Genomic DNA, 25,410 nt, shown 5'->3' on the forward strand with positions numbered 1-25,410 from the left:
GAGCAGAGGCCCCGCCCCCGGTGCCGCTCTGTGGCGACGGTGAGGGCGGGCAGGCGGGCAGAGACCCCGCCCCCTCCGGCAGCCTCGCCCCCGGTACCCCGCGGCCATGGCGGCGGTGGCAGCGGGCTGGCAGCCGCCGTGGCGGGCGCTGGCCGCGCTGGGCCGGGAGCTGGCGGCCGACTGGGCAGCACAGGACGTGCGGGCCGTGCTGTGCCAGCTGCTGCTGCTCTGGCTGGGCATCAGCCTGCTGGGCGTCCGCCTGGCCTGGCGCGCCTACGGAGGGGCGGTGGCCGCGCTCTGCTACCGGACCGGCCCCGCCGGCCGCCGCTCCCCCGGCACCGCTTCTGGGGCCTCGCCCTCCCGGCCCCGCGCGCACTCCCTGTCCCCCGCCAGCCCGGCGGGACGCAACGGCGCCGCCGAGCGGCACTGCCCGCCCCGGTGAGTCCCGACTGCTACCGGGCCCAAAACCGATTATTTCCCCGCTGACCCCCCGCGCGCCTGCCCGGTTTCCCCGGCGTCCGGCCAGCGCTCTCGGAGCGCAGCCCAGTGCCCCCCAGTGAGCTTCCCCCCAGCTGCACCCCTGCACCAGTACAGTCCAGTGACTGCCCACTTGCCCAGTATGGTCCAGATGGGGCCTCTGGGACACCGGCCCCGGTTAGCCCCCCCCAGCTGTGGCTTCTGACAAGTGTCCCCCAAGCTGTGCCTCCCCCTCCACAACTGCACCCCAGAGCAGTAAGCTCTATTAAGTGCCCCCAGCCCTGCCCACCCCACACAGCCTGGTGCCTGCCTCAGTGCTGGGGTGCCGTGCTCGGTGCTGCCCCAGCCATGCTCACGCTGCCTCTCTCTTGCAGGGATGGCCTGGCAGCAGAGCCCATGAAGACACACCGGGAGTGAGCAGCACCATGACCGCCAGCTGGGTACTGCCAACACCATTAAAGTGCTTGTGCCCATCTGCTGCTCCTTGTTTTGGCACTGCCACCATCACCAGACAGGAGGCTGGGGAAAGGGACAGGGTGTTTATTGGGGCACTGTGCCCATGTACTGGCCTCACTTGGCCATGTAGTACTGGGTGGGCACGAAGGGCATCTTGGTGATGACAGCAGGGTGCTGCTTCTTCCGCACCTCGACGGTGAGCTTGGTGCCGGGCCGGCTGTGCGCTGCCTCCACGTAGCCCATGGCGATGTTCTTGCCCAGGCAGGGCGAGGGACATCCGCTGGTCACTGTGCCTGGGATGTGAGGATATGGGGAGGTGAGCAGGGCCTGGCCAGCTCCTGTCCATGCCATGGCCACAGCTCAGGATTGTGCCCATGCCAGCCCCACTGCCCCCACCTACCCACAGGCCTGCCTTCGGGGCCCAGGATGGCCATGTGGGGCCGGATGGCGGGTCCCACTGATGTCAGCCCCACCCGCCTGCGCCTTGGCTTCTCTTTCACTTGAGCCATGATGGCAGCAGCACCAGGGAAGTCCATGGCCACACGCCGGCGCTTCCCTGCAGGGCAGAGATGGGTGAAGGTCGGTGATGCCTGTCTGGTCCCCTTGTACCCACTGGGGACACCTTGCTGCTGTGCCTGCCCCAAGTAGGAGGTGGAGGTGGACCTACCCAAGGTCCACATCAGCCCGGCCTCGGCAGGAGTGACAGTCTCGTCGATATCATTGCCATAGAGGCAGAGCCCGGCCTCCAGGCGCAGGCTGTCCCTGGCTGCCAGCCCTGCTAGCCACACATCAGGGACACCCAGGAGCTTCTCGGCCAGCTCCACCGCCCGTGCTGCAGGCACTGAGATCTACGGTAGGACATGGGCAGGGTCAGTGGGGCACGGCCCTCCCCTGCATTGGTACCGCGGTGCGGATGCTGGCGCAGTGCCCTGGGTACCTCCACACCATCCTCGCCGGTGTAACCACAGCGCGTGACCCGGCAGCCCGGCACGCCGAAGACGGTTGTGGTGATGCTATTCATAAAGGAGAGCTTGGCCAGGTCATCCGACAGCCCTGCCTGCAGAACCCGTGCCATGGAGGGACCTGGGGAGGCAGGTGGCTGGATGACAGCCAGGGAAGGGGGGTAGGTGGGGGGGGCAGTGACACTCCCCGGGAGAGACCAGGAGCAGGGCAGGCCCACGTGGGGCCCCCACTACCTTGCAGAGCCAGCAGCGCATTGTCTGACACCTCCACGTGTACGTCACTGCCGGTGGCCTGCAGCTGCGCCGCTCTGTCCTGCCAGGGTGACAGGGGCTGCTACCACGGGGGCCTGGCCAGTGCCAGCCCCACACGTGGCCACGGCCACCTCGCCCCACGCAACACGGGTGTCACCAAAAGGCAGAAGGACTTATTCCCACCGCGTGTCCCCACCTCCCGCGAGGCTCAAGCAGCCCCATACCCTCAAGATGCCCAAGTCCTTGTCAGCACAGGCGGCGTTGGACACCACGTAGAGGTGATCTTCTGACGTGTTTGTGACGATGAGGTCGTCCGTGATGCCGCCCTTCTCGTTGGTGAGCAGCGTCAGGGTGCCCTGCGGGACACGGCCCACAGAAGCATGGGCAGGCTGCTTGGTCCCTCTCAGGGCATCCCAGGGACCTCTGACCCCACTGGATGCTCTGTGCCCGCCCAGTGCCCGTACCTGTCCTGGCTTCAACTCGGCGATATCCCCCACTACCAGGCTCTCCATGAACCTGACGCGGTCCCGGCCGTACACCAGGGTCTGCAAGGGGCCGGGGGGGGTTGTGAGGTGATGCGGGTACCCCCCTGTCCTCGGCCCCTCATCCCGACCCCGCTACCTGCAGCATGTGGGAGACGTCGAAGAGGGAACAGTGGCGGCGGGTGTGCAGGTGTGACTGGAGGTGACCCTGTCCGTAGTGCAGCGGAAGGGTCCAGCCGGCGAACGGCACCATCCTCCCGCCGCGGGCCCGGTGCAGGGCATCCAGCGGCGTCTGCTTCAGCCCCTCCTCCCCGGCCCCGGCCCCCCCGGCCCCTCTCCGCGGCGCCGAGCCCGGGGGCCGGCGGGGCAGCGCGGCACGGCAGCCCGCCCGCAGCATCTTCCTCTTCCTCCGGCCTCCCGGCACAGCTCGGACCGGCCCCGGGGCGCCTGGGACATGGAGTCCGCCCGGCCCTGGCCCCGGCCCCCGCCCCCGGCCCGGCCCGCCCTCGGCACCGCCTCCCCGGGGCCGCCGGCACGGCCACCCCATCCCCCAGAGACAGGCGAGCACAGGCAGGGCCAACGTAGCAGCTTTTAGTGGTGATCCCTCCAGCAGCCCCGCGCTCCTCGGTTCCCCTGCACCCCTTTGCAGTGTCCGGGCTCTGCCCACGGGACAGGAGAGGCTCACAGGGGTCTCTGGAGTGGCAGCGCTGCCCGTCACTGCTGGGCAGCACAGAGGGAGTCAGGGAAGGGGCACAGGGAGGGCTTAGGACCCCCACGGGGTCAGTAGCCGAGGCGGGAATGCAGGAGTCCACTCAGTCCCCGAAGCACGGAAGGGGCATTTCTCCCCAGCTGGCACCAGCACCAGTGGGTTCAGGTGTAGGAAAGCAGGTTGACATCGTAGCAGCCATCCACCTGAAGAAGAGAGCAACTGTCACTGCACAGCACTGCTGGGATACTCCAGCCCCATCTTGCTGGGAGCAGCCCCTCTGGGAGGGCTCCTGAGCCATGTGGCAAGGCCGGGGTCCCTGTCACAGGGTGCTGGGACTCACGTCAAAGCGCCCGATGCGGGCAGCTGCCTGGCGAGCCCGGATCACCTCTGTCAGCACCCACATTTGCTGGACCTCTGTCGACACCTTCTCCGGATCTGGGAGCTCCTGGAAAGAAGTGGGCACAATGCTGTGGAGAGTGGATGGGCTGGATGACCCTGGGTTTGGGCAGTGATGTGGCTGGATGGCTGTGCCTCCCAGGGAGCCAGCACATGATGCTGCCCACGTTCCTGACCTGCTGGTGGTTTCCCAACGTGAGGTGAGCAGGGCCCCTCTCTCGGAAAACAAACCACTGGGGACATGGGTAAATGACCCTGATCCCTGGGTGCTGTGGTACTGGCACAGCCCATCTCTGCTGGCAGGTGGCCAGGATGAGGACAGAAAGCTGTTTGCTGGCTAATGATTAAAAACCTAATCACGCAGTCCGGAGTTTCCCAACAGCCTCACTATGTGATGCTCCCTGGGCTTGAGTGCAGAATCCTGGGCACACGTCAGCATGTTCACCCCAGGGACCTTTAACCAGGGACCCCTGGGCACAGTAGCAGCCTTCCTGGCTGGGGCACAACTCTCACAGGGGCACAGCTGTGTCACTGAGGGGCTGAGCAGTGCCTCATGGCAATGCTGGGAAGAGGCAATCTCAGAGCAACCTCTGGCATCTGCCCCAGATACTCCTTGCCAAGGGGAACCTGATCCAAGCAAGCAGCAAGGGACCTGGGTGCCCCGCCCAAACTGTCACACAGCTGGGCCAGAATTGGGAACAGTAGCCTCACTTCTGGTGCAGGGTGACCACTGTAGTTTGGAAGCCCAGTAGCAGAACTGCCCCACAGGTGTGGACAATGTGCCACCCTCCTGCAGGCAGCACCTCCAGTTGATTCAGCAGGTTCCCATGGGCGAGCCAGCTCCCATCCTGGCCCTGCTCTGCCTGGACTTTGCCCACCAAAGGCCACCAGCCATGCAGATGTGGCTGGAAATCTGTAAATGTATGCCATGGCTGTGATGGTCCTCTGCCTGCATGCCATCCTGGCTGGACAACATATTCCCCAGAGCATATCCTCTGCAAAGTGCTGGGAACCAGCCCTGTCCCCACACGACTCCACTCACTCCTGAGCGATGCTGTGCACCCACTGCTCCCACAGTGACGTCCCTGTCCCTGTTACCACACATCCCACCTGCCACTGAAACATGCTGTGCACCCACTGCACCCATGGGGATGTTCTTGCTCCTGTCCCCATCCCATTGCATCCTACCTGTCGGCTGAATGACACTGCGCACCCACTTCTCCCTTGGGGATGTTTCTGTCCCCAGACTTAAGTATTAATTCAAATAGCACATCCCCATGGAGATAGTTTTCTTCTTAGCACTGCAAACTACTTCCAGCACAAAGCGGGTTATTTCAGGGCTCCACAGCTATTCCTGGTGAAAGCCTGGAGTCAACAAGGCAGGCATGGAGCTGGCAGCCTCCCGAGGAATGCTCATGGCTGGACCCCCACAGAAGTCCCTCCTTCCCCCAGTACTTCAGCAGTGATTACTCACCCCGTGCAGACTGGCTGGCTGCTCCGGAGGGGTCAGCTGGGAGAGCCAGGAGGGAAAATCCTTTTGTGGACTCTGAAACAGACCCAGAAGGTCACACAGGGTGTTCCTAATGCTATCGCCATCCTTTAGACCAAGCAGCATGCTGGACCTTAGAGCCTGCCCCTAGTGATGCTGCTATGGAAGTGTCACTGTGTTTTGACTGGTTGTTGGAGCAGTCCCTTTCTCAGCACCACAAGAGCACAAGTGGGTCCCAAGTACCCCAGCAAAGGACAAGGACTTGGACACACATCCCCGTGTGTGCTCCCAAGGGCTGCAGTGGGAAATGCCAGGTATAGAGCTGGGGAGAGTGGCCATGCCTGGCAGTGGGTAGTTCTGGCACCTGCTCACCTTCTGTCCAGGGGGGAAAATCTGCAGGTCCTCGATGGTGAAGTGGAGCCAGACTGGGGAGGGCTGTCGCAGGATGAATCGCATTGCGGTCACCTGGTCCACATCACACAGCATCTGCAGGGCAAGGGTCAGGGAGTGTAACCACAGGGGCTGGCACTGACTGGGGACAGCTTTTGGGCTATCCTCCCAAACCACCCAAGCCACCCCAGATGGAAGAAGCCTGGGGGAAGCATTGTCCCCTGAGGGCTGGCTGGGCTGAGTGGGGCACAGGGACCCTCGCAGCCATGGGGGTCAGTGGGACATCGGCACCAGACCCCTGGACCGGGAGCCATCCTGGGGCGTGTGTGAAGAGGGGTGAGCCCCAGAGAGGTGGGGGATTCCACGATCCCATCTGGACACGCTGACCTGGTGCCGGCGGAGGCAGAAGTAGTCCTGGGAACCCTCCTCGGTGTGTGGGCAAGGCATCAGGCACAGGTCCCGCAGGCAGGTCACCCAGCGCCGGGACCCGCTGGGGCCGGGCCGCTGCACCCGCACGCTCAGGAACGCCGTGTAGAAGTTCCTGAACACGATCTCCTGCACCTGAGGGACCGGCGACCTCAGCCCCACAACGGCATCCCCCCATAGCCACACAGAATCCGCCCCGACACCGAGATCGGCATCCTCCCCGCAGCACTGGGACGGGCACCGGCAATCCCCCTGCCATACCGGGACCGGCACGTCCCCATACAGCACTAGCACAGCCCCGCACCGGCATCTTCCACTCTGCTGGGACGGGCACTGACTGCATCGGTAAGGGTGGTACCCCAGCACAGGCATGCACCCGTTACCGGCACCGCCCCCGGCATCGCTCTGCCCCGGGATCGCCCCCGGCTTCTCCCCACAGCGGCCCCGCCATCCCCCGCGCCCTGCCCCGGGACCGACACCGCACCCAGCCCCGACAGTCCCCCTGCACCGGCCGCGGCATGGCCCGTCCTTCCCCGGGACCACCCCGGCACAGCCCCGCCGGTACCGCCCCCGGCATCCCCCCGTGACTCCGCGGGCCCACCCCGGTACCCCCCGCTCCCCGCCGGTACCGCGGCGGGCGCGGCCGCACTCACGTCGGCGGCAGCGCCACGGGGGAAGCGGAGGTCGATGACGGCGACGCCGGGCCGTGCGGGCTCGGCCCCCCCGGCCAGCTGGAGCGGGGCGGCGGGGCGGGGGGCGCAGGGCAGCGGGGAGCGGTCCGGCCCGGCGGGCGGACCCGGCCCCGCCGCTCCCGACATGGCGGCGCCGCGCGGCCGCCGCTCCGGGGCGGGGCCGGGCCGGGGATGGCGTCACCGCCCGCGGGCACCGGCAGGGGGCGCCGCCGCTCCGCCACCGCCCCGGGGCGGCCCCGGCACGGCGGAACGGGAGCGCGATGGCTGCGGGCATCCCCCGCACCGGGGCCGGGCATCCCCCGCACCGGCATCCCCGGGCGGGTTTATTTTTCGTACGGCGAGGACATCGCCCCGCGGCACCGAGACCGGAGCCGAGGGTTGAGCACCCTCCCGCTGCCCTCCCGGGGCCACCCCGGCGCCCGGGCAGCGCCTTCCCGGAGTGAAGCGGCGGGTCCGGCCCCGGTGTGTGGGGTCAGCCCTCCACGCGGGGCGCACACGGGCAAATCCCGGCTGGGAATGTCTGGGTTCGGAACAAAGGAGATGGGTACGGTACCAGTACCGTGGCGGGTCCCCCGGGGCCGGCCCGAGGGGGCTGAGCCCGTACAAACTGCTGGCAGCCGGACACCGGTTTGTAAGTCTTTTTTTTTTTAATAAAACAATCGGAGTCTGTATCAAAAATTTAGTAAAAAATTAGATTTGAGAGTTCACCGATTTTTTTTTTTTTAACTATTAACTATTCCTGGCTCTCTTTTTTCTTTTCTTTTTATTTTTTATTTTTTTTTTAATTTTTGAATCTTTTCCAACAGTGTCCAGGCTGGAGTGCCGGCGTGAGGCCAGCGAGGCCATTCCTGCACAGTCCCAAGGAGCAGCCGGGACAGAGAACACACCCTACTCTCATCAAAACACCCCACGGGGTGGGAGTTTTGCTGAAAATCGACCCCTTCAACCCTGGTGCTCGCTGGGAAGCAGAGAAGTCGTTGTGGCACAGGGCTCAGCTCATCCTTCGGTGAGCATTCGCCAACACAGCGATGCACCCCCTGCTCAGCCATGGGCACCCCAGGCCTGGCTGACCCAGCTCATCACTATTTTATGATGCGTGAGAAAGATAGGATTTCTTTGATTAAAAATAAAATAGAAATGATAAAATAATCAAACCCCGAACCAAGAAGCTGATCCATCCCAAGAGGAGGAGGAGGAGGAGGAGGCTGGCTGGCTCCTCTGACCAGCCTGTGGAGCTCGCCTGCAGCACAGCACTGCCCTCCCCCTCCCCAAAAACTACACATCCCAGTTTAGGTAAACAGCAGATTAAATGTAAAAACTTAAACCATCGACTTCAGAAAGTCCCTTGAATTTAATTATTTTTAGGCTACCTTTCATGTTACGTCCTGTAGCTAGACACACGTGAATAGAAAAAACAGTACAGTTAGTGTTAAAGGCAAACAGCGGAGACCCAGAGTGCTACCCCAGTGCTGCCTGCTCCTCCCGACCCGGCCCGACCCGTCCCGACCCCCCCTCCCCGCCCACCCCGGCCCCGGCCGCAGCCCAGCCGCCGGGAAGGCGTCTTTGAGCCGAGAAATTTTTTTTCTATGAATAAAATAAAACCAAAGCTTGTTAGGCAAAAATAAAACAAGTGTCCCCCCGAGTCCCGCGAGCGCTCCGGTGCAGCGGGCGCAGCCGGGGAGAGCCTGCTGGGGAGCGGGCTGGGTTTGTGTTCCCGGCTGGCGAGGGGGCTGCCGGCCCACAGACAGCACCGGTGTGGAGCTGGAGGCCCCTTCTCCCCCGAGAGCCTCCCATTTGTTAAGGGGGCACGTAGGGCGGTGGGGACCTGTACGGGGTCATGTTCTTCGGGCGGGAGCCTTTCCCCTCCATGGGTGCAGTGAAGGGGGGGGGAGGCTGGTAGGGCGGCGCGTTGGGGTCCTCGTCCCGCAGCGGCGTGTACTCCCCGATGGTGTCCTGGTTGAGCGGCGTGGTCTCTGGCATGCTCTGGTTGGGGTACTCTGGAGGGGGCAGTGGGGCTTTCTCCTCCTGGAGGATGAGGGGCATGCTGGAGGACGGTGGGGGCTTGGAGTCGTCCAGCTCGTCGGCGAAGATGATGGGCACGCCTTTCTTTATGAAGGTGGCCTGGTCTTCGATGGTCAGCTTGCCTTTCCTCTTCTTGCGGTAGCAGATCATGGCAATGATGCCAGCCACGAGCAGGATGGCAGCCACCACTACGGCAGGGATGACGGTGTGCAGGTACACATCATCCTCGCTGCTCTTCTCAGGGTCTTTGCCTGCTGCCACCGTTGGCGTCGCCTCTGAGATCACCCTGCCATCCTTGGTCACGGGGACAAACTGGATGTGCCTGCAGCTGCCGGAACCAACCACAGACACGTTCAGAGGTTTGAACTCAGGCTGCAGGACATTGGAGAAAGCTGCGCTCGGCCTGCCGGAGTCATCTGCAATCTTTTTGCTCAAAGTCCGGATCTGCTCCCGAGGGCAAGGCTCCAGGGGCAGTGTGTTGTTGGTCCACTCCACTATGATGGAGCCTTTGCTGATGTCCTGCACTGTGATTGTGCTGCTGTTCCTGTCGCCGAATGCCAGAGCCAGCTTCTTCACCAGCATAATCTTCTTATGGATGTCATTCACCACTGCATTATGGTCCCCTTCCAGCCTGGCCTTGAACTTCACTGGAGACTTGTCCCCATGTGGGTGTTTGTGGACGTGGATTTCAAAAGCATCCACGGCAAAAAGCCCGCCCTTGTCGGTGGCATACATGAAGTACTCGTGCTTCCCGATGTGGTTGTGGTCTGGCATGCCATACATGAGCTGGCTGGTGCTGTTGAACTGCACCCACGAATTCTCCTCGATCATCTGCTGCTCCTTCAGTTTCAAGGTCAGCTGCAGCTTGTCAGTGGTGGTGTCTTCCTTGTCGTAGAAGGTATCTGACGGTATCTTAACCTCGAAGTAGGTGCCCTCCCAGGCATCGACCCTGTCGATGTGGTTGGTCAGCTTGGGCGGCTCGTTGGGCTCCCAGGGCCGGGGCAGCCCGCTGGCCGTGGTGCGCACGCGGGACGGCGGAGAGGCCGTGGTCAGCTTGGAGATGGGGGATCTGGTTGTGCTGGGAGGCTTTGTGGGACGGGGCGTTTTGGGCCTTCGAGTCGGCCTTCGCGTTATGGCTGTGGAGGAATCCGTGGTGGACGGTGTGGCCGGCTTCAGGGTGGAGACTCTGGGTTTCTTGGTGGTGGTTGAGGGAGGTGTGATCACTGCCGTGGGCTCTATGTACCCGGGCATGGTGGGGCGAATCGGCACCAAGGCCGTGCCCGTGCCCTCTGCTACCCGGGTCGGCTGGATGGGCCCCAGCGTCGGCGTCTGGACAATGGGGCCTCTCGTTCTGATGGTGACCGTCGGCTTCCTTGGCAGCGGAATGGGCTCCCGGACAGGGGGAGCCATTGTCTCTGTGGGAGGCGCGATGGCAGGGGACGTTGGGGTGGGGACAATCCTGGTGGGTGGCTCCTGTGCAGCAGTGGTGGGCGGCCCGATGGCAGTCAAAGGCGTAGGGGTGGCGTTGATCTGACGCCGCATCCTCTTTGGGAGGTGAGGTTTCTTGTTAGCAATGTGCCAGCCAACAACAGGGTAGCCAAGGCGGGCAGACATGGTTCCTTCCTTAGCTGGAGCCTCCACCTTGCTGATGTTGGGGACACTGTTTTGGCTCAGGGAACATCCCAGTTTCCATGAGAGTAAGGCCCCGTTTTCCACCACCTTCTTTGCATTTCCTGGTCCAGCCATGAAGGCTGACATGTCAAAGAGTCTGTTATTTACAACAGGAACCAACTTCATGTTGTGAAGTTCCACATCTGAAAAGCTTCTCATTCTGTTTAAGAGTTCAATCCTCTGCTTTGGTGTCATTTTCGTTAAGTCGGCATCCAGAATGACAGTGAGGATGGTGACGGGCTCTTCGGCGCCGCACACGAAGGGCGCGGTGTCCCCCGTGTCCTGGACAGCCGCTCGCACTGACTGAGGCTCGCTGTGGTCTTCTTGATGCACCTCAACAGAGAACACATTTGTGGTCTGTGGGACGTAGCTCCCGTTCGGGAAGGGCTGCAGAGTGGTCACCGAGATGTAGTGGACACCCTTGTCCGTGTCAAGGGGCAGCCCTTCCAGGGAGCTGCTCTCTGCATTCCAGTGCAACCAAGAAGGCAAGGAGTCCTTCCCAGCTTCCGAGATCTACCAAACAACAACAAAAAAAAACTTTTAGAAGTACAGCATTATGACAGGTTCTATCAGTAGTAATGTTTAATTTCAAGGATTAAAGAAAAAAATCTGAAGTGTAACAACTGGGGAAGGAACATCCTGGCCAGAGCACGTCAGCCTTTGCTTCCTCTTCCACGTGTTGGAAAGGAAGAGTTCTGCAGGGTGCCCTAGACCCAGAGCTTAAGAGCCACAAGAGGTCATAAAGTCCCACAAGGCCCCCTCGCCTGCAAGTGCTCCAACACTTGCTGTGCAACTGCCAAGCACAAGTGGTTCATTTTCTCCGAGGGCAGACGGGGAGTTTACGTCATGGGGACAGTGACAAAGCTGAGATGAAAGCAGAGCTGATCCAACAACAGCCCTCTTCCCACTTCTTCCTCTCCCAGCTTGGCCATCTTCCTCCTTTCCTCACCCCATTACACCCTGCTCACCCTACATACATCAAGCCCACTGTTCCAGCAGCTCAGCAGAACATGTATTTTTTCCACTTACTTTCAGCTTGTCCCACTGTCCCCAGAGTCAGGATGACCCAGAGGGGCTGGAAGCCGGCCAAGTATGGTTCTGAGTCCCTAGCCTGCCTGGAGCACACCAGCTCTCAACAAGCAGCAGAAAATCCTGGGAGCTATGTGGTGTTGTCCTGCTCTGCCAAAGGAACAGCAGCAGAGAATAAAGGAAGGGAGCAGACCCAATGTAATGGCCAGTGTGGGCAGGCAGGGATGGTTGCACATGGGTTGGAGAATTGCTGAGCATGACACAGGACAGCAAGTCAGCCTGGCTTCACCCCCAGGCTAGATAAAAAAGGATTTAACTTTCACATAATAACTTGCTGCTGCAAGGGAAGGCTTTGTCTCAGAACACAGGCACCTCAGGACACCGACACACTCTTTACTACCTCTTCCAGCCCTTGGGACTCTGTCTCCTGCCCTGGGTTGTAGCTGAAGGTGGATGCAAGCCCCCAAACCCCCCCCCAGTTCCTGGCAGCTGCCATCCCTCTGCTCTACAGCAGCACAGCTCGGGCTGCACAGTGGAAGAGGTGATGTTGCAGCAGACCTTTCACTAGGGGTAGAAATGAGCCAGACTTTCATCTAACAACGTGAAATGGGACACAGTTTATTCTTCTTTTACAGCCTAGCCATCCTGACTCTGACTACAGCAAGCTCCTGCTGTAGGGTCCAGCTGCAGACTCTGACTGCTGGCTATCTCCTGCTGGACTATGACTGCAAGTATTGGTTTGCACACTCTGCCCCAGGCTTTCACCCAACTCAGCTATGGCTGCAGGCTCCAACAGCAGGCTCTGAAACCATCAGACCCAGACGGACCTCACAGCAGATCTTTTACAGCAGTAACTCTTCCTTGTTTTGTTCTTCTTTGTGTCTCTCTGGATGGTTCCTTCTTCCTCAGGGCTCCTCTACCTCCTCAGGGTCCTCTTCCTCCAGGATCCCCCTGACCAGTCAATCCATCCCTTTTACTACACTTTATTAGTCAGATGCGACCCATTAAGGGCAAAGCTATTCCTCTTCTTTGGTATTCAGTACAACTCTGACTGATCAAGGGCAAGGTTGCCTTCCCTTCTTCTACACCTACAGAGTGAGGCTGCCAGCTCGGTGGGCTGTGACATTTCCCAGTCTGTATGAACTCCAGAGTGAGTAACCTGAGCTTCCTCACCTCTCAGGCCCGGGGGCATTTGGCAAGTGCCCTGGCTGGGCTTTCCAGAACTCCACAGTCATTTCCCTTGAGCAAACAGGATGCTTTGGGGCTCACGGAGACACATTTAGCAGCCTGGTCCAGGGTCTGGGCTCACTGCAGTCCAACACAGAGCCAGGCTCTAGCTCTCCTCCTGAAAGGGTGCTTTGGTTCTCAGCAGTTCTGTAAAGTTTGTATGTGTTTCATAATTTACCCAAATGCCAAGCTGAGAGAGGAGCTTTGCAAGGAAACCTGCCTGGCAGGGGCATTCCTGCATCCAGCAGAAGGTGCAGAGCTGGGGCTGGACTGGCCAGACTGCAGGTCCTGCTGGGGAAAACCCCAGGACGGACAAGGAATGATGTCTGGTGGTGCAGGGCTGGGCACACTGTGAGTCCTGGGTGCCACTCCCACTGCCTGGCTGCAGGCAGGATTCAGGCAGCACCCTGTGGGTTTCAGCACACTGAAGGGACTGGATGCACAGCTCTGCCAGAATAACACAGGACCCAAAAGTCTTCTGGCAAGAGCAGCACAAAAAAGCTTTTGTGCAAGAGTTGCAGAGGGTTTCAGCCGTGATCGTGCAGGCAACACCCTCGTTCCTCTCCTCTCTGAAGGACCAGCCCCACTTTCAGCCAGCCTGGACAAGCTGGAGAACACATGAGCCACACGCTGGGCAGAGCTTATAGAGCAGAGTTTAAAGCTCTCAGCACAGCTTTAGTTAACTCCTCACCAGCAGTATCCCAGAAAATTCAAATTCCTGCTTAAAACAGCTGGAGGAAGCTGTCCCAAGGGCCCTACACCTCAGCATATGCCACCAGGCACCAGCATGTGAGCAGCCCTCCCCTGGGCCCTGCCGTGTACCCACGTGTCTGGCAGAGGACAGGGGGTTTTGGCAGGGCTGTGGCTGAGTTCACTCCTCCTCCACTGCAAGAACAGGAGCTGCTTTTTAGCCCAGACACCCCAAAGGAAAGGCAGCCCTTCACCTGAGCTGGGCACAGGGAGCCAAGCCTCACTCTTGCAGGAACAAAGGAGTGAATTGTCCTTCCTTGGCATTTCTTCTGCCAAGAGAGAACAAAGGCATTGTCTGCTCCTGCCCAGCCAGAAGCACTGACCTGCCCCTGTCTTCCTTTAAAAAAGTGTCATTTCCTCACACCCTCTAAAAACTGAGATTCCAGGATATTGCCCAGTGTAATAAAGCATTTACAGCAGTATTTACAGGAGATGGATGGTCCCAGTCTTTATCCTCTTGTGCCAAAATTAGCCAGTAAGCTGCCCATTGTGGAGGATGGAGGGCTGAGCTGAGCACACTTAAGGAACAGAAACACAGGGAGCCAGGACAAAGCCACAGCATTACTGAGGCTTACACAATCAAGAAGAATAAAAACTTTAATAGTGAGTGGTTAAATTCACTCTGAATGTGTAATTTTAGGCTACACTTGGAACAAATCTTCCCCTTCTGTGCACTCTGCAAAAGCCCTTAATTACAGGATCACACACTCCACGCAGCTTTCCTGAGAGTCAGGTTTGCTGCTGCTGCCTCCTCCCTGGGTACTGGCATGACTTGAGACCTACAAGCAGCAGAACTTTACCCAGTCACAAAGTGATTCTTCCTTCAGTCATGTCTGCTCCTACTTCTGACACTTCAGAAAGGTGGCTGACCCCACACACAGAAGTGATGGTGAGGGAGGCACAGGACAGTCTGAATATTTCTGCTTGAAAAATCTTTTTTAACCTACAGTTTACATGTAGGGCCCATGCTAGAAAAGGAAACTGCAGCCAGACAGATTCACACCAAAAACTAGGCTCTCCTGAAAAACAAAAACAGGCCAGGCAATCACTGACTGGGATGACTTGTTCTAGCAGGGATGCTACAGTTGCAAAACATTTATAAACCCGCTTAAACCCAATTTAAAAAGAGCTGAGCTAGCTCAGCTGTATTCAGCCTGTGAGGAGATGTGGCCTGTTTCTAAAGGCTCTGCAAGAGATGATTAAGAAAATCAAATTTATGTGGATTACTCCTGTGAAACCTGTGCCTCCTCTGGGAAATCTTTGAGAAGGCAACAAGTCACAGGCATTCAATCTCTCTGCACTGCTTAAACACAACAACTGACCTAATAGCAGGAATCATGAATGTTTCATGTGACAAAGGAAGAGCCCAGAAAGATTAGAGTAGATAAATAAAGCTGTCATTATGATGGATAAAACTTGCTCCTAAACAAACTCTGACCAGCGGAGCCCTTGGCATGGATCTGTCCTGTCCACCATCACTGCTGTGCTTGCAGTGGTGCAAAACTGAGAGGAGGGAGACCTGGACTCTGTTCTAGCAATGTTTCCTTCAAATATTGCTTCAAGGGGTGTTTGTAAAGGCTACACATAGTTAATGATTTGGGATCTCTGGTTTTCATGTTAAAAGTTTCCCAATTTTCTATGTATGTAATATCAGCCTTAAGCCCTGCCATTTCCCTCAAGGGGTCTGGTTTCAAAATAACTCTTCAGTTGTCTAAGTTTAAAAAAAAAAAAAAAAGGCTGTCTTTGTTTTTCCATTATTTGAGATAATTGTAAATGAATGCTTATCAGCTAAAGATTACACAAGCCTGGCAGTGTATCGAAGACGATTAAAAAATAAGCCACGACTGTGATTTTAAATACATACTGAGTGGTCTGGCTGGTTTTGAAGACCTTGTTCACAAAATCCTTCCAAATAGACATGGCCTGTTATTTTTAGGCCAGCCAAGAGCAGTCAGCTCATGAAAGAAGATAGCTCAGTTTGACTTGTTTTTTTAAACTTGGATCTTAAAGCCCTGTAGCCAACAAGACAAAGATAAGCAAAGAAGCAGTGAGGAAAACTGCTGCCTCGAGGGAATTCAGGCAAAAACTGCATTCTTGCCTTCAAGAGTGCCCTTTAATCCTCCAGGTATTTAGTCCTCCTCCTCCTGATGAATCCCCCAAAAAGGTGACAGTGAGCCCTCTGCCAGGAGATAGGTACAGCAGGATCCTGCCACAGGTGAAATCTTCTCAGTCCTGGAAGGATCTGATGGGACCTGCCCCATCTGTGCTGACAGACCTGGGCAGCAGCAGCTGTGACTTGGCTCCTTCCAAACCAGTCCTAAGATCCCCTTGTCTGCTTCTGGGCAGTCAGCATGGACAATCCTGTAGCTCTGCCAGCTCTCCCACTGCCCCATTCCCCTCCCTGTGTCCAGCAGCTGCTGAGAGACAGACCCTGTGCCAGTTTTATCTGGGGTGTAATTACTGATGACAATTTACTGTAGCCAGACTCCTTCAGCATCACCCCAAAACAAATGGCCAGCAGTGAGGAATATCCCAGCCAGGCCCTCCAGAAGGTGAGCTGAGCTATGCCCAACCCACTGACCCAGCCAGTGTCACACCAAGTCTGCAGGCTCAGGCTTCTGCAAGCAATTAACCAGCAGGCAGGGGAAGAAAATGGAAATTCAAATGTAATTCAAATGCAAATATAACTGCAGAGAGTCAAGCCTAAGCTGTTTGCTTAAGCCCAAGCTTCATCTTAACCCCCTGCTAACACTGCAGCATGGGCAGGGCTGGCAGCAGAAGCAACAGGCAGCCTCAGCCCCAAATGAGATTCATGGGCAGGCAGATTCCCATTGCCTTCACCCACACAACCTGGGGGAGGGACACTGGTTTGAGATCCACCACAGTGCTGCTGGAACTGTGGGCACTGCAATGAGCACAGCCAGACTGCAGTCATAAGTGATGGGCATGGGGCCTGCAGGCTCCCTTTTATTGGGAGGCAGGCTCTGGATCCATCCTGGATCCGGCAGGTGCACTCCCCCTGGCACAAAGGCTGCACTGTGCCTGCAGCCCAAGCTGCCCAGGAACCACAGCCCCAGCACTGGGACATGCTGCACTGGGTCATGGAATGTGATGGTGCCAGACAGGAGCTGGACACCCTCAGCACACAACAGCTGCTAGAGCCTGCCAGAGTTCAAATGTTTGGACAATGCTTTCAGACACATGGCCATTTTCCATGTTATTCTGTGGTGGGCCAGGGCTTGGACTTGATGATCTTTGTGGGTCTTTTCTAACTGTGAATATCCTACGATTCTATGAAGCTGTGAACCTTTAGAGGCTCCCTGCCAGGGAGGTTGGCCTGTGCGCAACTGGGAGAGGTGTGAAAGAGCCTCCAACCTCACTGCCCACCTCCTTTCCTCAAACACAACAGAACTGCAAACCAGGCCATGAGACAGGCCATGCTGGAAACACAAGGCCCAGAGATAGTGGTGCAAGGAGAATGGGCACCTCTCAGAGCCTTCTGCTCACTGGGCACAGCTATGGTGCTGCTGCAGTGCTGTGCTGTGGGAAAGCTCAGGCTGCAGAAAGGGAAGATGTGCTGGCACAGCGAGAGGTAGGACTTGCAAGGCAGATGCTTCCCTGTGGAAGAGACTGCGACACCTGCCAGGGCTTTTGGATATCCCCAGCAGACATTGCTCCTCTGGGCTGCTGTGTACCTTGCACAAAAGGCCCAGGAACTCATGGACAAAACCAAGCTGCTCCAGGACACTTCACACAAATGCCTCTGCCTCTGGAAGTCTAAAAACAGCCCAGAGACTCAGCTGGCTTTCAGAAGTACGTCAGCCTTGGTGACCCAAACCTTCACTACCAGCAGGAGCTCACCACCTCTGTTCAGAGCCAAAAGACACATGAGAAGAGCTGGTAGTTGATGCTTCCTTTATGGACAGGTAGGTCAGGAGGGTTGAACTAACCCCACAGTTTGGCTGGTCCCAGCCAAAGCCCTGAAAAGTCTTTCCTGTATGTCTCCGTACACTGAAGCTGTTGCTTCGGAAAAACAAATCAAACCCAGCCTAGAAAGCTGATCTAAGGGCAATAAGGCTTGCAGAGGCCACATCACAGGCCCTGGCCCTGATCTTCCAGGTTCAAATTTCAGCCTCTGAAGGACCAGGTAGCAAAGCTACTGGAAGTAGCTGCTCTGCTTTTATGTGCTCATGAAAACTTGAATGAGAAGCGTACGTCTCTCCTGCTAATCTGCATTTTCCAGCCATTCAAGGAGTGAGCGAAGCCTCACGCACAGAAAGCAGCCCCCCTTCTCTGCAGATGTGGGTGTAGGGCTGTGCTGAGGGCTCAGCCTGCCTTGCACACGAGCTGGGCTTTGTCTGACCAGCTTCTTTACCAGCAGTAAAATGGCTCCGCGCGGTGCAGGCTGTGCGGCTACGCCCCGCTCATGCCACCCTCGCATTCTCCTGCCATGACAGCTTCTTTTCCAGATGCGCCTCTGTGTTGGCTATAAGGACACCATTCAGCGTCCCACTCTGCCTGGGCAAGGGAACACAACAGCTGTTTCACTGGGAGGTCACTACAAAACATTGAGTGTCCCAAGAAATCCTCCTTTCATCGGTGCATGCAAGCAGCTTGGAAGGGTTTGTTTAGCCTTATTGTTGGAGTGGGAAGGCACAGCCCGCCCGCGCCAGGGCCAGGGTCAGCATGGGCTGCCCACACCCTGCTTTATCCCTTGTCCGGGGGGCGAGCACGGGGCAGGAAAAGCCTCAAACAGCTTTAAAAAAAAAGTTTGGTCGGGCTCTTCTTTCAGCACGACTTTTTATAAGCGAAAGGTCAAAGGGAAGCAAAAATACCACAAAGCAGGGATGCCAAGTGCTGGGGGTTTAGTGCTGCCACCGCACAGCTAACCAGCCCTGGCAATTTATTCCTGCCATCAGCAGATTGCTGGAAAGCTGGCTTTCAAGAGCATGGCAAGGAAAGGCAGACCGGATCTTGCAGTCTCAGGTCTGCTCCTTCACAGGATTCTCATTATCTTCACATTCCTCTGTCTCCCTGGATGCACAGAGCAACAACCTGTAAGAGCAGGACAAAACAAGGAACTTCCCAGCCCGTCTGAAAAACCAGTTTATAATTAGATCGAGTCACATTTTCCACTCCTCCAAATTCAGAGCTTGTTACTAAGCGTGCACTGAAAATGCCAAATTCTCTGACTCGGTCTCACTGCAGGAAAAAGATAAGCGTCCCCCCTGCCTCCCTGCAGAAATCTTATCAGCTTATCTTATCACTCAGATTGCAACCAAGCAAAGCTCTGCCCGAGTCTTCCTTTGCCTGGACCTGTTCCAGGCACTGCCATTTATCCCCGTGTGCTCGCCTGGAAATAGCGGCTGTTGCTGCACCTCCCAGCTAGTCCAGGAAAACCAAGGACCCCAGGGGGAGGTGAAGCTCAAATGCCTTGACACAGAGAGCCTTTTAAGATACCTAGCTTGATGACACAGCCCCTTGGGAGTGCTCTTTGCTTCTCTTCTTCCTTTGAGAAATGCCATTTTAATAAATTTCACATTCAGGATCATTGCAAGAGGAAAGAAAAAAAAAAAAAATCAGTATTTTGTGGTTTTCTTCCCTGAAAGCAAGTGTGTCCTGGCACTGCAGGCAGGCTGCCAACATCCAGCCCTTGGCTTTGGGGTTGGAACAGGATTGAGGTAAGCACAGCCCTGACAGTAGATACCCATGTCAGGACTCCTGCAACCCAATCTCTGTGGATCCTCTTTATAAATCAAGGTCCCTGACATCTGATGAGAGCAAAGCTGTTTAATAAAACCCACTTCAGCAGATGGCAAATAGAACAACCATTGGAAACTCAGCCTTCTGCTTGGAAAGTTTAGTGGTAGACTTGGCATTGCTGGGTTAATGGTTGGGCTGGATAATCTAAAAGGTATTTTCCAACCTAAACAACTCAGTGATTCTATGAAAGCAAGACTCCCTTTTTCCCAGATGGATATCCAGTCTCTGATAACCTCCATAGCTGCACTGTGTAATTTATCTGAGTGAATTCTGTTGTTCCAATCACTTTCCCACCAGCTATGTTTGCTCACAGAGATGCTTCTCAGGGCCTCTGCTATGCGTTTTACCTGTCTTCCCAACAAAGCCCCGGTGAAACTGTGCACTTTCAAACCTAAAAGTAATCAGGGGCAAAGACACAGCTGGGAATGCTCACCTGAGCTGCTCAGCATTGGCTATAAACCCATGCAGATCTGCTCTGTGGGATCCATCCCACACCAGCACTGAAGGCAGGTTTACCTGACCTTCAAGGAAGACTCAGCAAATCTCCTGCTCTGGCAGGGATGTGCCTTGAGAAGCAGTACACACCAGAAGTTTCTCTCCTTCCAACATGCTTTATAGATCCATCTGTAAACAAGTTATTTAATAGTGTTTCTATGTAGTGTAGGTAGATGCATTTAGGATATCAGGCTGTGCAAGGGATCAATTCCTTGTGGGTGGTGTACCCTGGCTGGTGGGATGAGTGGAGAGCCATGTCTGGCAACAGCCACCACCCCAAACCATGCACCTCACCTTCTGTCCTCATCTGGGACTCAACAACTGGAAGCAGCAAAAACTACAGAACCTGGATACTTCAGCTGATAGGAATATGTCCAAACCAAAGCAAAGCAGACATGGAAAAGCAAACAATCATAGGATATATCAAACAAGATTATTTATAGAAGAGAAAAGGAAGTTTTGATGCTTTTATAAAAGGTTCTGGTAAAATTTCATCTGGAATGTTTTGTAGCGCTGTGGTAATGCAAACATAAGAAAAATAAACTCAGGCTGGAGGAGGTGTAGAAGACAGCTGCAAAGCTGAGGGGAAGGAAAGAAAACTTATTTTATGAGAAAGACTAAAGAGGTTGGCTTGTTTAACCTAATAAAATCAAGATGGGGAATATGCCTGTCACCTATAAATACATAAGGGAAGTAAATATTATGAAGGTAGAATTGATTTAGGCTAAAGGGCAGCACATATAAATATTTCTAGCCATCTCTAAATTTAGGCTAGAAGCTGCATTTTTTATCAGAGCAGCCAAATTCTGGAGCAGCTTCAAATAGAAGTGGCAGGAACAGGAAATCCAACTGGTCTGTGACGGGAGCGTGATCTGTTCTTTGACAGGACACAGCGGAGAGGGAACAGGTCAGACTCCAAACAGTCCTCAGTGGAAAGGGGGTTAAGGAGATGATGACTGGTGAAGGTGCCAGGACTAATGCCCATGTTTGCTCTGTCCTAGCCAGCCTCAGCTAGGAGCCAGTGGGAGCCAGTGGCAACCCACCCACACATGGTCTGTATGATACAGGGAAATTGGGTGTTTTAACCCAAACCTTGTGAAATTACCAATGCTTTGGTGTCAAATATGACAGAAAGGGCTGCAACATGCCTTTTAGGAAGGCACAGCAAGGAATTTTAATTTCCAGCCACCCCCAGACAGCAGGAGAGCAGTGTTACAGCCAGGAGGCCTGCTGCAGTGATGAAACTAGAGGACAGCATCTGGACTGACCTGCTGCCAAATCCAACAGCTGGAATACCTGCAAGCTCCTGCTGCTTTTCAGAGAACATGACACTGTCTGACCAAGGCACTTGCTTGGAAATACAAGGCACAGGGGAAGGGCATTACCACAGCCTCTGTGCCTTGCAGGCAGCTGGCTCTGAGCAATGTGGAAACACACTCTGAAATTAAGACACATGGTCATTTTTTACTTCTTTTCTCTGCAGCTTGAGCACGTTCAAATAAGCTTGCTTTTGTCCCTAGCCATAAAATCTCACCTGTTGTTGAGCAGCTTTGGGGGTGGCAGGGAAAGGCTGGGGGCTGCTCTCAGGAGCACATACCTGACTGTGCAGGAGTGCATGCCTGCAGGGCACTCCTCCACCACGCTGCACATGCCGGGCGTTGTTTCCATCCCACAACCCAGTTTGCAGAGAAAAGTATTTTGTCTACAGCTGGCAGGAATCTGCTAACAAGCAGGGAGAGGATCTGAGAAGGAGCTTCAAGGCTATCCCCACCACAATCCTAGAAATAATCAGTGGGAATCATCTAGAAATGAAGCAATCACACTTTCTCCAGGCTCCAGTGAGAGTCTAGGGACAGTAACTGTCAGCATTTTTTTTTTAAAATAAAAAATTATGGACAATTTATTTGAAATTTAAGAGGAAAAAATATAGGTAACTATATCTCATTGTAAGCCTTGCTCCATTTCAGAAGGCATAGCCCTTATTCTTTCTTAGCAGGGTTGAAGTACACTGGAGACTAAGATGCAGAAGTATTATGCTTTTACTGCTCCAGCTGAGAAATGTCAGGCAGCCTGAGAAAAAGACCAGAGCAATCTGTCCTGAGAAACAAAACAAAATGCACCCTAGCACCCAAACTTGCCTACGCAGTTCTCACTAGCCAGGAATTAAATCCCCATAGCAAAGGTCAGCTGTGCTCAGCAGCCAACATGCATTCTCTGCAAGGAGAGCCCTTACACAGACAGCAGCTAAGTGTGAACCTGCTGCACTTTTAAAATCAATTTCAAGGTGAACAGATGCAACATGCACTCGGGTAAACCCAGGGATAAGCATGAAAATTGCTCCCAGAGTTTGTTAACTACACACATCCAGCAGCTGCTGGGTCCTGCTGCAGCCCAGTCCATTCCAGGCTTTCTGGGTGTGTTGGTTTTGGTCGACATAGTAGAGATATAATTTGAAGCCATCAGGTGGAGTGGAAATAATCCATCACTATTTTCCTGCAGCTACTTGAGCTATCACAGATGACTTTTGTGCCAGGAAAAAATGACAGAGGAAACTGTGGTGTTACATAAATACTGACACTTATTCTTGCCATCAAAACAGCTATTAGACAACACCAGAAAAAGCTACTTGGATGTAAAATCCCAAATCAAAGTTATCATTTCTGTAACATGAGACTTGGGGCTCACCACAGGCTCTGGCCTGTGCTGTACAGGTGCCCTGTGCTCTGAGCACAGGCTGTGGGTGAGGCTGGCAGGGACCTGGCCATGGGTGAGCTCAGAGTCACTGAGACCAGCCTGGCTCCCTCCCCTGTGGCCAGGGCTCACCCACTGCCCTCCTCCCCGTCTGACCCTCTGTCTGTAACAGCTGCATCCTTCAGATTTTCTGCCCATCCTGGCACATTGTGGCCTGGCACCCTTGCTGGAGCCAGCAGGATCACATATCAGGACTGGGATTACTGTGTGACTGTACACAGAGATAAACCAAACCTGCCTTCAAGCACAAACAGAGATGGCAGACTTGCTCTTGACTTGCTCTCCATCTCCCTCTGATCTCCCAAGACACACCAGAAGCTTGTCTTTTTATAATACTTTACATTGCTCTTTGAAAAGAAATCCTGAGACTGGAAGGCAATTCTGTTTTTTAAGAAGAGAATTTTCTGAATTTCATTGATCCAAGCAAACTCTTCCAGGAAAGGACTAACAATGAGCACACCTGTGTTTGGCCATGTTCCTGCCTTCCTCTGGGCTATTCTAACCCTCTCCTGCACTCAGGACTGATTCCAAAACTCAGTTTTCAGGTCCTTGCAGTTCCAGTGGCATGAGTTGAAGTCAGGTAAGGGGAAAGGCTACCATCTTTCCCAAGAGGATTCAGGGGTAAGGTCAGGAGAAACAGTGTCACAGGGAGCCCAAAGCCCCACTAGCAGGACAGGGTCTGTGTCTGGCAATGTTTTGTTACCACAGTGAAGCAAACTCCCCAAGCCTGAGCAGCAGTCCCAGGGAACCCGTGGCTTCCCAAATCCCATGGCAGCATCTCCTCATGAATGTGTCCATCACTCCAGGGGCAGAGCATCTCATAGTTTAAATACAGCCAAGAAACCCAATCAGTCATCCTTGAGAAGTCCTCTCTGTTACAGAAGAGAGAAACTTTGCAATGAGGTGAGACTAATTTTTTATAAAAATCCTTCTCCTGTATTCCTACAGAACAGTACCCTGACGACCCAGCCTGTTAGTGACCCCATGAATAGAACTAAAAGCAATCCTTTTGTGGTGTTTCTCACCTGCACAGCCTCTGCACTGGAAGCGATGAGGTCGGTGGGGATGGAGGCTCGGAAGTAGCGCCCCACCACGGCAGAGCTGTCGGGAATGCCCACCACAGCCGGCACGGCCTCGCGCAGCTCCGGCAGCGCCGACTGCATGGACGCCTCCAGCTGGTTCTCCCAGTCCCGAACCACCTCTGCCGGCTCGCTGGGCCAGTGGCACTGAGCAGAGGCTGCCAGCAGCAGCACGGGGAGCCAAGTCCTCCCCAGGACAGGGGCTTGCAGGAGGCATCCAACAGTCATTCTTCCCAGCAGCCTTGGCAATGCTGCTCCAGCTGGAAAGGGGATCAAAGGGAATCTGCAGGCACCACAGTACAGGCAGGGGATCCACCAGTCCTTCACAGCAGCCTCATCCTAGGAGTCCTGGGAACCTGGTTAGACATAGGGAATCCAATCAGCACATTAATCATGATACCCAAGCCAGACAGTCAATTCACAGTGACCTTGCAATGGGCAGAGGGCTACTGGCCATGTTACTTTCTGTGCCTCAGCTTTTGATTTAACTGCAAGTTACCACAACCATTAGAGAGCACGAGAGCTTCTCACTCCTCTTCTGACATACAGCATCTCCAAAGAAACAAGATCCTCCTGCTTTAACATGCACACAGCCATATGTCTGCTGCTCTGGAGACACAGCATCCTGAGATAGCCACAGGTAGGGAGACAGGGGAGATACAGCCAAAGTTGAGACCAAGCACAACACTGATAGTTGACCTTTGGAGGAGAGCTGAAGCCAGGCTGGAGTATCAGTGGATTTAAATGCCAGCTACCCAGTAGGAAAGATACCAAGAAACCTTTGTAAGTCCAAAGTTGGCATCCAAATGGCTTGGCACATGACAGATGCTTCTGCTCCCCTGACCCATACGCCTGGTTTGCAAACCAGGTCTCCTCTCAAGTCCAGCTTTTTGTGTTAGTGTGTTCAGAGTTATCTGGGGGCCTGCAACATGCAGCCCCAAATCAGACTGGAGTGAGCTATGAACACACAGTGTTTTATGCTGCCATCCACCTCTCTCCTGCTTGCACAGCTCCCATACTCTGCCAAGACACATCTCCAGCTCTCCCTCACTTTGTTTTTTGTTCTTTCACTTCCTCCCCATTACTCCCACCTCCCTGCTTCCCTGGATCTCCTTTCTCTCCTTTGTCCTTTTGGCCATTGTTTCCTTTTCTTCCCCAGCTACTTCTCCCTCCATTCTGCATTCAGCCACAGGAGAGTCACAGATCTGCACCACCATGCTCCTCTTCACAGACTGCTTGTAGGAGACCGGTGAATTTGTGGAATGGGACAGAGCCATTTGGGAGCCCAGGGAAGTCATACTGCCCACTCTGGTATCCCAGTTTGCACCCAGTACAGCTCCTGGTAACTAATCTGCAGTAATGAGTGGAATGGTGGGTTAACAGGATGGCAAGACAGACACATGCACACCAAGGAAATCTTCAATGTCAGGAGCACACAAGACTGGGTTCCCTAATGCCTTGAACCAACTCCTTTTTTCCAGGCTGAGAGAGAAGTGTCTCCAAATTCCCAGAGCAAACCAGCACAGCTTCTAATCACTGGCTCCCAGTCTGATTTATTTTAGCCTGTTCTGTCTGCACCATATGATGCATATCAGACTGTCCCAAGAGACTCTGGAGCCAGTCCAGGGTGTGGGAAGGGAAATCCCACTGCTTCTTGCCCTTGCAGAGCTCCTGGAGCAGCATGACATGGCTCAGCTGCTCACTGTGCTGTGGCCAGGCAGGGTGTATTCCCCACCACAGCCCTGTAGAAGCAGGGAGAGGGTCTGCCCAAGCCCAAGGCTACCACAGCAGGTTCTAGGAATAAAAGACATAAGGTTTTGTTGCTCACCCTAAAGCCTGAGCTCTAGAGAAGCTGAGAGGCAGCGTGTAAGGACCTGCACATGTGCAGCCCT

The 25,410-nt window shown here is 55.3% G+C and overlaps 4 protein-coding genes across 12 annotated transcripts in view; 1 reads left to right on the top strand and 3 right to left on the bottom strand.

Moving 5' to 3' along the window:
• Nucleotides 1-35: 35 nt before the first annotated feature.
• Nucleotides 36-1,007, top strand: TCTA (T cell leukemia translocation altered). Its single transcript, XM_079317030.1, has 2 exons — nt 36-438; nt 852-1,007. Exons 1-2 carry the CDS (start codon nt 107-109, stop codon nt 892-894), a joined length of 375 nt encoding a protein of 124 aa, XP_079173156.1. The 5' UTR covers nt 36-106; the 3' UTR covers nt 895-1,007.
• Nucleotides 1,003-3,182, bottom strand: AMT (aminomethyltransferase). Its single transcript, XM_079317019.1, has 8 exons — nt 2,769-3,182; nt 2,612-2,692; nt 2,372-2,503; nt 2,130-2,208; nt 1,871-2,016; nt 1,601-1,781; nt 1,334-1,489; nt 1,003-1,226 (listed from the first exon to the last, which is right to left on the bottom strand). The coding sequence occupies exons 1-8, from the start codon at nt 3,174-3,176 to the stop codon at nt 1,048-1,050; spliced, it is 1,362 nt and encodes a 453-aa protein (XP_079173145.1). The 5' UTR covers nt 3,177-3,182; the 3' UTR covers nt 1,003-1,047.
• Nucleotides 3,183-3,204: 22 nt separating this feature from the next.
• NICN1 (nicolin 1, tubulin polyglutamylase complex subunit) lies at nt 3,205-6,896 on the bottom strand. Of its 4 annotated transcripts, none has more exons than XM_079317026.1 (6): nt 6,693-6,896; nt 6,001-6,174; nt 5,596-5,709; nt 5,209-5,280; nt 3,679-3,783; nt 3,205-3,541 (listed from the first exon to the last, which is right to left on the bottom strand). In XM_079317026.1, the coding sequence occupies exons 1-6, from the start codon at nt 6,855-6,857 to the stop codon at nt 3,500-3,502; spliced, it is 672 nt and encodes a 223-aa protein (XP_079173152.1). In that variant the 5' UTR covers nt 6,858-6,896; the 3' UTR covers nt 3,205-3,499. The 4 variants fall into 4 exon arrangements, with proteins under 4 accessions (XP_079173152.1, XP_079173154.1, XP_079173153.1 ...); XM_079317028.1 differs by lacking the exon at nt 6,693-6,896 and adding an exon at nt 6,323-6,467; XM_079317027.1 differs by lacking the exon at nt 6,693-6,896 and adding an exon at nt 6,307-6,426.
• A 581-nt stretch (nt 6,897-7,477) lies between these two features.
• DAG1 (dystroglycan 1) overlaps nt 7,478-25,410 on the bottom strand; it is a 50,149-nt gene continuing 32,216 nt past the window's right edge. For all 6 annotated transcript variants that reach the window (XM_079317010.1, XM_079317012.1, XM_079317014.1 and 3 more), the window contains exons 2-3: nt 23,465-23,874; nt 7,478-10,937 (exon numbers count right to left, since the gene is read on the bottom strand). In XM_079317010.1, coding sequence (XP_079173136.1) covers nt 8,529-10,937; nt 23,465-23,746 — 2,691 coding nt within the window. In that variant the 5' untranslated portion in view covers nt 23,747-23,874 and the 3' untranslated portion in view covers nt 7,478-8,528. The remainder of the gene's footprint in view (nt 10,938-23,464; nt 23,875-25,410) is intronic.

The sequence above is a fragment of the Erithacus rubecula genome (genome assembly GCF_903797595.1).
Source record: "Erithacus rubecula genome assembly, chromosome: 13".
Classification (NCBI taxonomy): domain Eukaryota; kingdom Metazoa; phylum Chordata; class Aves; order Passeriformes; family Muscicapidae; genus Erithacus; species Erithacus rubecula.

Bases quoted from the DNA above. Each gene is read 5' to 3' on its own strand.
- TCTA (XM_079317030.1), top strand. From the start codon at position 107: ATGGCGGCGGTGGCAGCGGGCTGGCAGCCGCCGTGGCGGGCGCTGGCC. The intron at 439-851 runs GTGAGTCCCGAC...TCTCTCTTGCAG, and splicing joins GAGCGGCACTGCCCGCCCCG to GGATGGCCTGGCAGCAGAGC.
- AMT (XM_079317019.1), bottom strand. From the start codon at position 3,176: ATGGGGTGGCCGTGCCGGCGGCCCCGGGGAGGCGGTGCCGAGGGCGGG. The intron at 2,504-2,611 runs GTACGGGCACTG...CGTGTCCCGCAG, and splicing joins CCGAGTTGAAGCCAGGACAG to GGCACCCTGACGCTGCTCAC. The intron at 2,017-2,129 runs GTAGTGGGGGCC...CTGCCTCCCCAG, and splicing joins TGCGCTGCTGGCTCTGCAAG to GTCCCTCCATGGCACGGGTT.
- NICN1 (XM_079317026.1), bottom strand. From the start codon at position 6,857: ATGTCGGGAGCGGCGGGGCCGGGTCCGCCCGCCGGGCCGGACCGCTCC. The intron at 5,710-6,000 runs GTCAGCGTGTCC...CTTGCCCTGCAG, and splicing joins TCTGCCTCCGCCGGCACCAG to ATGCTGTGTGATGTGGACCA. The intron at 5,281-5,595 runs GTGAGCAGGTGC...GGTCTGTTTCAG, and splicing joins TTTTCCCCCCTGGACAGAAG to AGTCCACAAAAGGATTTTCC.